The sequence below is a fragment of the Sceloporus occidentalis genome, unplaced genomic scaffold, assembly GCF_023333645.1.
Source record: "Sceloporus occidentalis isolate IW3139 unplaced genomic scaffold, rSceOcc1.0.p SCAF_253, whole genome shotgun sequence".
Classification (NCBI taxonomy): Eukaryota; Metazoa; Chordata; class Lepidosauria; order Squamata; family Phrynosomatidae; genus Sceloporus; species Sceloporus occidentalis.
Window position 1 is genome coordinate 978,989 of NW_028317233.1, and position 13,362 is coordinate 992,350.

General features: G+C 41.0%; 1 protein-coding gene across 1 annotated transcript in view; it reads left to right on the forward strand.

Annotated features, from left to right (window-relative positions):
* Window positions 1-13,362, forward strand: part of LOC149275987 (arf-GAP with SH3 domain, ANK repeat and PH domain-containing protein 1-like) — a 69,746-nt gene that overhangs the window by 20,300 nt on the left and 36,084 nt on the right. Inside the window, exon 2 of the mRNA XM_089504070.1 lies at window positions 2,113-2,185. Coding sequence (XP_089360196.1) covers window positions 2,113-2,185 — 73 coding nt within the window. The remainder of the gene's footprint in view (window positions 1-2,112; window positions 2,186-13,362) is intronic.

A 13,362-nucleotide genomic window follows, 5' to 3' on the forward strand; every position in this document is an offset into this window, starting at 1 on the left:
ATCAGCTGAATAAGACATACAAACCATGTATTTGCAGGTATAGATTAAATAAATAACACATGGAAACATAGCACTGCAAGTATAGAGCAACTGAATAACACACAAAGAGCCTTGCAGGTATAGATCAATGAAAACTCATATGAAACCTAGCATTTAAGGTATAAATCAAATAAATAATGCATGGAAATCCTAAATTTCGGCCATAGATCACAGGTCGCACATTCTATAGGCCAGCCCTAGCACACAGATTGCACACATAGGACGTGCCTTCATTGTCCCCACACAGCCTCCCTGTGCCATTTTTTTGCCCCATATGCGCCAAAAATAAATACGGAAATGGTCAGAGGTAATGCTAAGGATGGAGCTTCACTGGTACGTTTTATGAAAACGTATTTTCAGTTGAATATGTAATTGAATAAATTGTTTACGGGAGGAATTATGACACATGTCTGCTTTAGATTTTAATCTAGCGTAATTCTAGCGCTGTAGAACACTGTTATACATTTATACCCGGCAATCAGGGGCATCAGGGGAGGAAAGAGAGACAGAGGGATTTGTAGTTGCAAGTAGTACTGTCCTATTTCCACTTTAAACACAAGGGGAACCTTGGCGTTATAATCCAAATAATAGAGCTCGATTGAGTAGATCCTATGGTGGCTTCACAGCATTAGACTAGTAGTCAGTGTGTCATTATAGATTATATTAAATAGGTATTGCTACCAAGACACTCATCCTGGTTGAGTCACGTAGAAAATGTTCCTTGTATTTGATTTTCTGTTGCTGTGTGTGTAATATACATACTTAGTCCTACGCAGTCTCGAGCTAAGTGAGCAAGCACAAAGAACGTCGCCAAGTGGATCCGGACTGTAATCCGTCACGCAGACAGTTGACCGCCAAGTGGTTTCAGCATTGGAAAGGTTAATTGGAAATTTGCGGAAACATTCCGCGGTGATTCACCTCCGACAATCCAGAACGGGCACGTTATTGGTTTGGGAGTCTCACAAGGATGTCTTTAATTGCATCAAACTTGATATTTACCCACTGAGTTTCCTCTGCCCATCCTCCAAGACACACAGTCCTGCTGCCATCCTCCCCGAGGGCACAAAAATAATTGTTCAGAGCTTTGCATTCCAAACAGTTGGAGCCATGGGAGTTGTGAGGATTAGCACTCTGCAGTCTGGCACAATGGCTGTTTGTATAGTATATATTTCTATATGTGTACAGATGTGTGTGTGTGTGTATATATGTGTGTGTGTGTACACAAATATTCCATTTTTTAATATAGATTAAGCCAAAGTTGCAGGGGACCCCAAAGCTCCCCTTTTACATAACACATCCACAGAACAGGGTGAAATGGGACACCAACCGTGCCTGCATTGAGCTCCTTTGGACCCCTGAAATGTTGGTTGGTATGGGGGCTGCAGAGTGCTCCATATGGCTGGATACCCCAGTTACATCTTACTGGAAATGTGATGAGCCCCTTTGGACCCGTGTACTCCAGTGTTCTACCTATTGTTCTTTTGGATATCATATGGTTAACAGGGGACAAATGGGGGGGGGGTATGCCAGGATGGGAAGAGTATTGCTGACTTCTTAGGTGACTTCATGACCCATTAATATGACATCATGTAATCAAACAACTTTATTTACATGATTTCTACAACATTTTTTACAAAACTTAACCAATGTCAATGTTAATAATTTTAATATCGCTGCTTTATTGCTCGTCTTACTGTTATTATTATTATTATTATTATTACTATGGAGCTCTAGTGATACATTTGTGCAAAAATGATCAAAACAAAGTGGGTCATCGTAAGAAAAAAATTGCAAAGATGGACTGTCTGGACGAAATAATAGAAGTGCATTGGAGTTGTTTGAACAGGACTTGTATAAAATGCTGCAGAGCATTTTTATGGCATGATGCCATGTAAGTGACCTGATTTTATCAGCGGGAAAAGCAGCACAATTTTCATGAAAAGCTGATTTGTATTCCGCACCTTCCATGTCCAAGACAAACGCTTTGCTGCTGTGAATCTCCCCCAACCTGAAAAATCAGGATGCGTTTAAAAAAATGATTCAAATAATTTTTCTCTTTCTGTCCCTTTTCAGGCACTGGATGCGGATCGAGCTGTTCTTATCAAAATGAAGAAAGCTGCAAAGTCCAAACACAGTGCCGGGGAAGGTATGTTCAGAGATAGGAGGCCAGCCTTTGGCTTGGGGACATGTCATTCTTAATGGAATGTGCTAAAATTCAATAAACATCTTAAAATGACATTCCCCGACAATTTTCTTTGAGCTGATCATATTCCTGTTAAATGTAGAGGGGTACTACTTTATCCAAAAACAAATAGAATATGCTTACCAGGGCAAAAAAATCAGGTTAATTGCTTGATTTCATATTAAATTGTACTGTTATAATGATCTGTTTTGAGCTTTCAGTCCAACGTAATGTAATGGGCTCTGCTGATTGTCTGTATGGGACCAGGAATGTCCAGTACCTTTGTCTGTTTAATATACATTCGAGGGGCTTCCCAAAATTCTGTCCCTTTAAATCTGTAATGGACCAGAGAACGCTTATTTTCTCGTCCTTGTGTATATGTAAAGTAAGGAGCGAATCTAGAAGCTGACAGTATAAATAAGTAAATAAAGCATTGTCCACCCCTCCAGTACTAAAAATGAAAACTGAAAAAGTTATATTAGTCCTTATGTTCAAACCGGGAATACTAATGGGATCTGTTCTAAAAACAACTAATCTTAAGTCTCTGATGCTTAACAAAAAAAATTAGAAAACACAAGCTTCACAATAAATATATTCAGATTCTAATTGACAGATATTGATGGACAGATGATACTGCCAGACCTTGCATTGGGAGACATGAATAACTGTGATAATTTAATTATTTATGTACGTTCTGTATCCAGCAAAATGGTAACACATTGAGTCATGGATCTTATAAATGTAGTTTAGTTGAAACCAGGGCCGCCATCAGAAATCTTGGGACCCAGTACATGCTTAACGCCTTGTATTCACATACTTACACATACATACAGTAAAATAGTAACATAGTAACATAGTTCATAAGGTTGAAAAAAGACCAAAGTCCATCAAGTTCAACCTATATACATATTGTGTCCCTACTGTGTTGATCCAGAGGAAGGCAAAAAAACCCTTATGAAGCAGATGCCAATTGCCCCATACCAGGGGGAAAATTCCTTCCCGACTCCAAATATGGCAATCAGAATAAATCCCTGGATCAACGTTCTGTCCCTATTAATCTAATATCCATAACTTGTAATATTATTGCTTTCAAGAAACACGTCCAGGCTCCTTTTGAACTCTTTTATTGGGTTTGCCATAACCACTTCCTCTGGCAGAGAGTTCCATAATCTCACCGCTCTTACTGTAAAGAACCCCCGTCTGTGCTGGTGTAGAAACCTTCTTTCCTCCAACCGTAGAGGATGTCCCCTTGTTATAGATACAGTCCTGGGTATAAATAGGTCCTGGGAGTGATCTCTGTACTGTCCCCTTATATATTTATACATAGTTATTAAATCCCCCCTAAGCCGTCTTTTTTCCAAACTAAATAGCCCTAATTCTGATAATCTTTCTGGGTACTGTAGTCCTCCCATTCCCCTTATTACTCTGGTTGCCCGTCTTTGAACCCTCTCCAGCTCCACTATATCTTTCTTGTACACTGGTGCCCAGTACTGTACACAGTATTCCATGTGTGGTCTGACTAGTGACTTGTACAGTGGTAGAATTATTTCCTTGTCGTGGGCATCTATGCCCCTTTTGATGCACCCCATGATTTTATTTGCTTTAGCAGCAGCTGCCTGACACTGGGCGCTACAGGTAAATTTAGTGTTAACTAAAACTCCTAAGTCCTTTTCCATGTCAGTCGTCCCCAGTGTTTTCCCATTTAATACATATTCCCAGCCTGGATTTTTCTTCCCCATGTGCATAACCTTACATTTATCTGTGTTGAACCTCATCTGCCACATCCCAGCCCAAGCCTCCAACCTATGCAGATCCATTTGTAATCGTGCACTGTCCTCTATTGTGTTAACCACGTTACAGAGCTTAGTATCGTCTGCAAAGATTGATACTTTACTATACAATCCCTCTACAAAGTCATTAATAAATATATTAAAAAGAATAGGACCCAAAACTGACCCCTGTGGTACCCCACTAGCAACAGTAACCCACTCAGAGTATGTACCATTAATAACCACCCTCTGTTTCCTATCACTGAGCCAGTTACTTACCCACATACACACATTCTCCCCCAGCCCAAGCATTCTCATTTTATGTACGAGCCTTTTATGTGGCACCGTATCAAATGCTTTGGAAAAATCAAGATATACGACATCCAGCGATTCACCCCGATCCAGTCTTGAGCTCACCTCCTCATAAAAGCTGATCAGGTTAGTTTGACAGGACCGATCCCTTGTAAACCCATGCTGATATGGAGTCATACACTTATTTTCATTCAGATACTCCAAAATAGCATCTCTTAGGAAACCCTCAAACAGTTTACACACAACAGAAGTTAAACTAACAGGCCTATAATTCCCCGGGTCACTTTTTGTCCCCTTTTTGAATATTGGCACAACATTTGCTATGCGCCAGTCCTGGGGAACAGACCCGGTCACTATAGAGTCCTTGAATATTAGAAATAGGGGTCTGTCTATTACATTACTTAACTCCCTTAGAACGCGGGGGTGAATGCCATCTGGACCTGGTGATTTGTCTATTTTGATTTTTTTTAGGCGGCACTGCACTTCTTCCTGGGTTAGACAGGCGACATGTACTGGGGCAGTTATCTCATTCTGCTGTATATTACCTGGCATTTCATTTTCCTCTGTGAATACAGCAGAGAAGAATATATTTAATAGATTAGCTTTTTCCTGATCCCCGTCTATAACTTCTCCCTCATTACTTTTTAAGGGGCCAACGCTTTCATTTTTAACCTTTTTACTATTTATATAGTTAAAGAACATTTTGGGGTTTGTCTTACTCTCTTTGGCAATGAGTCTTTCTGTCTCCACTTTTGCTGCTTTTATCTGATTTTTACATATTTTATTTTTTTCCCGATAGCTTTTTAGTGCTTCCTCACTGCCTTCCTGTTTTAGTAGCTTAAATGCCTTTTTTTGCCATTTATTACCCCCTTTACATTTTTATTTATCCACATTGGTTTTCTCTTGTTCCTGACTCTTTTATTCCCATACGGTATGTACCTTTCACAGTGAGAATTTAAGATATCCTTAAAAATCTCCCATTGAGTGTCTGTACTCTTGTTTTTGAGGACATTTTCCCAATTTACAGTGTTAAGGGCTTCTCTTAGTTGATCAAACTTTGCCTTCCTAAAGTTCATGGTTCTTGTGGCTCCTCTAAGAGTTCCCTTATTGAAGGACAAGTTATAATGCATCATATTGTGATCACTATTTCCTAGATGCCCCCTGACCTGCACATTAGTTACTCTGTCAGGTCTGTTGGCTAATATTAAGTCCAGTAGGGCGCCCCCTCTGGTCGGGTCCTGTACCATTTGGGACAGATAATTATCCTTACTTATAGTCAGAAACCGGTTTCCTTTATGAGATTCACAGGTCTCTGTTTCCCAGTTTATGTCGGGATAGTTAAAGTCCCCCATAATAACCACCTCATTGTGATTTGCTGCCTTGTTTATTTGCTTTAATAATTGATCTTCTGCTGCTTCCATTATATTTGGTGGCTTATAGCAAACCCCGATCAGTATTTTATTATTTTTCTTTCCATATATTTCTACCCATAATGACTCCACATTATCATTTCCCTCACATATATTCTCCCGCAGTGTGGCCTTTAGGCTGGACTTTACATAAAGGCAAACTCCTCCCCCTTTTCGTTTTTTTCGATCCTTCCTGAATAGACTATAACCCTGTATGTTAACCACCCAGTCATAGCTATCATCCAACCATGTCTCTGTTATACCCACTATGTCATAGTTTTCTTCAGACATTATTAACTCCAGTTCGTCAGTTTTATTGGTCAGACTTCTGGCATTAGTAAGCATACAATTTAGAGGTGTATGGTTTTTTTCCCTATGAAGCCTATCCCTATTGACTATTCTAACCCCTCCCTCCGCTCCACCCCCAGGTACATTTATAAGCCCCAGCTTTCTATCTACACTATCTTCCCCTTCTATATTGTAGTTTCCCTCCCCCCCTTTACCTGGTTTAAACACTCCTCCACCCTTCTGGCCATCTTCTCCCCGAGCACAGCTGCACCCTCCCCATTGAGGTGCAGCCCGTCCCTACCGTAGAGCCTGTATCCGACAGAGAAGTCGGCCCAGTTCTCCATGAACCCAAACCCCTCCTTCCTACACCAGCTTCTGAGCCACTTGTTTAGCTCCCTAATCTCCCGCTGCCTCTCTGGTGTGGCACGTGGTACAGGTAATATTTCAGAAAATACTACCTTGGAGGTCCTTGCCTTAAGCTTGCTACCTAAGTCCCTGAAATCATTTTTAAGGACACTCCGCCTACCTCTCACTTTGTCATTGGTGCCAATGTGCACCATGACTGCTGGGTCTTCTCCAGCCCCCCCCAGTAATCGGTCAACCCGATCCGCGATGTGCCGAACGCGAGGGCCAGGCAGACAACACACTGTTCGGCGATCCCGGTCTTTGTGACAGATCGCCCTGTCTGTCCCCCTAATAATTGAGTCCCCCACTACCAGCACCTGTCTGGCCTGCCCTGCGCTCCTCCTTCCCTCCTTACTGGAGCAGACACCCCTCTGGTGGTCAGAGGCAGTGACTTGCTGCAGTACTGCTAACTCTGAACTAACATCCCCCTCATCTGCCAACCGGGCAAACTTGTTGGGGTGTGCTAGATCAGGACTAGCCTCCCTGGCACTTTTCCCCCTACCCCGCCTTCTAACTGTAGCCCAGCTAGCTGCCTGACTGTCCTGTACCTCCATCCCGCTATCCTCCCCCACCTCTACCCCCGAGAGAGCTTGCTCAGTGAGCAGCAGACTCCTCTCCAAGTTGTCAATAGATCTCAGTGTTGCCAGTTGCTCCTCTAGACTCAGGATTTGTGCTTCCAAATGAGCAACCCGCACACATCTCGCACAGCAATATGCACCCTCGAAGCGCTGATCAAGGATTGCATACATTGAGCAAGATGTACACCTGACCGCATTGTCAGACATGGAGGACATCTTGGCAATGGGGATAGCTCAAATAACTGGCAAAAACAGACAGTAAGGTGCAATATATATATATAAATATAAGGAATCACAAGGATTTATACTTTACCCTCCTTCTTGCTTTTTAACTCCTTCTTTGCTTGTAACTCCTCACTTAGAGATGTCACTTAGGAGATTCGCCCCAGCTCAGGATTCACTTGTGTGTCCAAGCTAAATGCAACTGCAAAAGCCAAGCAGAACTCACAGAGACTTAATTACTTAATTAGCAACACACCTGAAATAGCCCTTACCCCTTTTTTTTTGCTTTTTTTCAACAAAACGTTACACTGAACACAACACAAACAAACACAGTGCTCCCCCTTGCAATAGTAATGAATATACTCTCCTTCTTTGCTTGTAACTCCTCACTTAGAGATGTCACTTAGGAGATTCGCCCCAGCTCAGGATTCGCTTGTGTGTCCAAGCTAAGTGCAACTGCAAAAAAAATAGTTACACACAAACTATACTAACATACTTGCACACACATACTGTAACATATTTTCAGGCACACTAACATACTTAAACAGTAACAAAGATACTAACACACAAATGATCTAATATACTTATACACACATACCCACAAAACAGTGCCATACTTACTCGTACACACACACTAACATACTTGCAAACATACAGAAACATACTTACACAGACTAACATGCTTACACACACACACTAGCATACACACATACAGAAACACATTTACACACACTAACATATTTATTTATACTTACACATACAACTTACCTTTGTTGGCTCAGGAAGGGTAGGCCGGCGCCAGCTCTTCTGCTCCCTTTAAAGTCCTGGCTCGCTACGTCTGACGGCTGGAAATATGACCTGGCATCCTTGCGGCCCAGCAGGGGGCCAGGTTGTACCCCACATGTACCCCACATGTACCCCATGATCGTCCTGGTTGAAATGACCAAAAATATTCTGAGCTACTAGCTTCGATTAATACACCCAAACACTACAAAAATGAAAATAATTGGGGGGGGGGTTTTAAGGCCGTCCTAATTCTCCAGCCATCTTTTCCTCCAACAGAATCATGTGGTTATAATAAATCGCCACAACGAATATAATCACTTTATCTGTGATCAATAATTCCAAGAGTGGACTCATTATTTAACTTCATAGCTATAGCACATGGAAAATTGAGTTTTGTGTTAAGTAGTGTCAGGGTGGTGAATGACAAGTGAAGATAATTTAGTATGAATATTTTTTTTATGGAATCAGGCCAAATGAATGGCATTGACAATGTGAACAACGTGGGAGGTTTGATTTAGACGCGCATATTTAAACATTTTACATATTTTAGTAATTACGAATATCAATGTTATTCTCTCCGCAAAGCAAGAGAGCTCTTCTTTCCCTCCTCTGCCTGATCTAGGATTCCAGAACGCACAATTAGTGTAGTGGCATATAATCCCTTTAACGCATATAATGCCTTGTGAATTAAAGGAACAGTTGTGTCAATTGTTTGGCTGATGTGCTGTTGACTGGGAAGGATGGGTGCCACGGGGGCTTCAATCTTGAAAAATGCAGCTTGGTAGAACACATTTATTATAATTATTATTATTATTATTATCATCGCTTATTTATATAGCGCCAACAGTTTACGCAGCGCTTAATACAATACATATAATCAACGGGTATGACAAGACAAGAATTGACAGACTAATACAAACCGATAGATTGAGATTAAGTGCACAGTTGTCTAGTCATACCAGTCAACGCAATCCTCAATGAATTATGGTCGAGTTTATTGTTATTGATTTATATATTATCGTAATATTCCTGTATAATGGGTAGACAGGACATGACAAGTAGTGCATTACGCAACTCTTTGGACTTGCAGAACCAAAATATGAAGAGGGACCAACTGAAACAGGTTTACAATCCAGGAGATCACGCTTGATCAAAGAAGAACATTTAGAAATTTTTAATAGCAAAGACATAAAATTAGTTCCCGAAAGGAAGTCTTTGAATGACTCTCGTGCTTCTTCGTGTTCTTCGTGTTTGATGGCTTGTAAAGCCCTTGGAGTTGATTTGTTTTGTGTAGAATTTGAGTCCTTCATTAAGTAAATTGAGAAATAAAGCTGATTTCATTAAAAGTCAACAAAATTGTATACCAGTAGACTATATAACCCCCCCCCCCCCGAACTCAGATCCTACGCATCAGGCTTGATCCACGGTAGGAAGAGGTAGAGAGAAATGCTACAAAAAAAAGTCTGAAGTCCTAATATTGAAAATTAAAGGGTCGATGACTTATAATTTGATGATATGACATTAGAATGTATTACTTTACTGAGTGAGCGGTGGAAACTTAGAAGCATCACCTAGTGGAAGTTTCAGAGATTAATACGGTGAAGAGGCTTCCTCTTATATATAAACTGACAGCCTACAGGGGCCAAACTGCTCTTACGTGTCTTCAGGTTCTGTATTTCTCTAGGTATGCCCAGAATTCACTTACTGTGCCACAGCTTCTGTTGCCTCCCCCCTATAGTCTTTTGTTGTTTTTTTTTACACTAAATAGTTTTACTTTGCCTGGAAACATTATTTATTCTCAGTTGAATCATCCTAATGGAATAGTACCACTTGCTCGCCCACGACTGGCTAAAAGTCTCATAACAGAAGTATAAACATATTTTATTTTAATGTATTGACTTATTTACTCTTGATAGCACACACGCGCATGTGAGTTGAAGGACGAGTGGAGGAGTAAACATCATAATATACACAGAGAAGCATATCGCTTCTGTATTTTAAATAAATCTGTGAATGCATCTCCAGTTGAATAAATTACAAGGTTTGACAGTATAGCAGCCAGTTTGCCATTTCAAGTGGATCTGCTGCTTATGAAATCTAAACATTAATCATAAACACCCTACATTGTGTATAATGATTTTTATCTCCGCTTTTTTGATTTGCTATTAATATAAAGTGATTTTTTATTATTATTGCAATTATCTTTTATTTAAAGAAGACCTTAAAGAAGGCCCTGCTCACAAGCTTACAGTTGTTATTGTTATTATTATTACACTATGGTTATTATAGTATAAAAAATTCTAACCTCTAACGACCATTGACGTGCTTTTCAAATGTGGCGGCGCCCTGCAGGTGTTGCTTAAATGCCTCAATATCAAGGCATTCAGTAACACCAAAAAAGACACAGGAGCGATCAGAAGCACCGTATTGGAAGCCAGCATGACTTTCCCAAGATGATGGCGCCCTACTTCTGGCCAGAGCCAATGAAAGTAAAAAGGTTCCAAGAGGGTCTGTCCAGGCCCTCCTGAGACATCAGCTCCCCCTGCAGTCTGATCACGGGCACTGCGATCAGCAATGCAGGGCAATATGTAAATATATATACATGTTACAAAAAAAAAAAGTAAATGTAATACAATTTTAAAAATACTACTCTAGTGATGGTACCATTATATCATAAGGGAAACCATCCAGTAAGAAAATGTAAACAAATACAAATGTAAACAAAAAGTATAAATTGGTGCCCCAACACCTCGTACCCCTCCCACTAGAAATATACATTAAAAATAACCTTTTTACCATATTTTTTTATTTTATAATATATATATCCAATAATGGTGTTTAAAGAAAGCCCTTCTTATCCTGAAAAAAATTATATAATTTGTGTTGGTACAGTAAATGAAAGAGAAGAAAATGACAGCTAAACACAAAAAAACCCCACACTTCTGTATTTCATTAAATGTCTGTCTTTAGGAAGTAGTACATGTACAGTTTTTGATATTAGCGTAGTGTGATGTGGGTAAAATTCCGCAAGACCAAATGCACTCAGGTTTCATAAAAAGCCCATGCGCAAATGGCATATTCTACTGAGCACGGAGAGAACCTGTTAATGGCGTAACATTTGTCCTTCAACAGACTGCTGTCTGAAGTCCACAGAGGAGACCCGGTTTCTAGTATATATTACCTCTATATGTTTAGTGACAGGAGTTTTATTTGTACAGGGGTCTTTGGTAGCTTTTAAAAGGGGGGCGATCAGGGACCCAGAGGGGGAGTTCTTCTCTAGAAGCAAGCAATAGAACATATATTTCAAAAAAGCTGGAAGCACTGTCACCGATGTTTGGTGTTGGCTGGGATGTAGCCGTATGTTTGATCTTTTATATTAGCAAAGTTTCTAGCAGCTATGTTTATCAAGCTGCATTTTCAAGATTTTTTAGGGGTTTTTGGTGCAGCATATGTTTGTGCTTTACAACCTTTTGTCTGCTAAAAGTCAGTTCATGAGAATTTCGTCCCTGCAAGATATGCCACGGTCAGCTGTAAGTGGTTTTATTGAAAAGTGGAAGGGTTTAGGAACAGCAGCAACTCAACCACGGAGCTTAAAACCATGTGAAGTCACCGAGTGGGGTCACCAAGTTCTGAGGTGCATGGTGTGAAAAACCACTGGCATTAATGTCAGCACAAAAACGGTGTGCCATGAGCTTCATGGAAGGGGTTTCTGTGGCCGAGCAACGGCATACAAGCCTTACATCACCAAGTACAATGCCAATTGTTAGATCAAGTGGTGTAAAGCACGCCGCCACTGGAAACATGTTCTGTGTAGTGACGAATTACGCTTGTCTGATGGGCGAGTTTGGTGGATGCCAGAAGAATGTTACCTATGAGACTGCATGGTGCCTGCTGTAAAAGTTTGGTGGAGGAGGGTTATGGATAATGGTCCGGGGCTGCTTTTCAGGGGTTGGGCCCCTTACTTCTAGTGAAGGGAATCTTAACCCTTCAAAATACCAAGACTTTCTGGACAATGTTATGCTTCCTACATCGTGGGAACAGTTTGTAGGCGGCCCTTTTCTATTCCAGCATGACTGTGCCCCAGCGCACAAAGCAAGCTCCATAAAGACATGGTTGGATAAGATTGGTGTGGAAGAACTTAACCGGCCACACAGAGCCCTGACCTCAACCCCATCAAATACCTTTGGGATGAACTGGAACGGATATTGCGAGCCGGGCCTTCTCATCCAACATCAGAGCCAGACCTCACAAATGCTCTACTGTATGAAAGGGTAAAAATTCCCACAAAAACATTCCAACATCTTGTGGAAAGCCTTTCTGAGGAGAGTGGAGAGGGGAACCAACTACATATTAATGTCATAAGAGTCCCTGTTGGTATAACAGTCAGTTGTCCCATATAGTGTCCCATATATGCAGTTTGTGACACACAATGACACATGTATATACAATGACTCCCAATAAACTTGATAAACATGCATTCAAAAACCGACATACATACACACACACATATACATACACACTGACACTTATAGACATTCATATACAAACACAAAACCATTATTATTATTTTTCTTAATCTATAGGGCATCTCCCTTTCATATAGATTCTGTAGCCGGAAGGAGGTCTTGTATCAAGTGGTAAGTGGACGGACCAGGACATGTCCGCCATTGCTGGCACAAACCTCCCTCTCTGCTCCCCTGTTGCGTGGCAGGCAGGTCCTGGTAAGGGAGATTGCGTTGGGATAGGACATCATCCTCTGTGCTCTCTGCCCCACAAAGACCTGCACCGATCGTCACACTAAGGTGGCTGAAGGAAGCTCAAACCCCTTGCTCCTTCTGCCAATTGTAGGTGGTTGTCACAGTAGTCACGTGGCATCCTGTGACACCACACGGGTCACACAACCATAATACCGGCCCGGCACGTGCTGCATTTTGTATGAGAGCTCCACACCACATATGCGTGATACATTCATGACGCAACCACCCACTGTGACAGTGCTGTTACATCTGCTCACTTGCAACAGATTTAAAAGTAAAAAGTATTGTAAACAATCGTATAGCTTGCCAAGACTCCCACGCAGCCTAAATCTTAATCGCTTGCAAACCAAACTATTGACGAAAAGTGTAAGCGTATGATATACTGTAATAGGGTCTTTGAAATTGTGTCTCCTGGTGTCATAGGTAGGGGGCTGGATGCTAGCCTGGAAAACTACTTTATTTTTAGTGCATTTTTAAGTTATTAGGAACTTGAGGAAACAGGAAAACTTTTTTATTTTTAGCACAGTATTTCGCTGTCAATGATTTTTATAGCAGACACAGCACTTTTTAAATGTACAATCCATACTCGCCTAAGGCAAGCATTTATCACGCAGG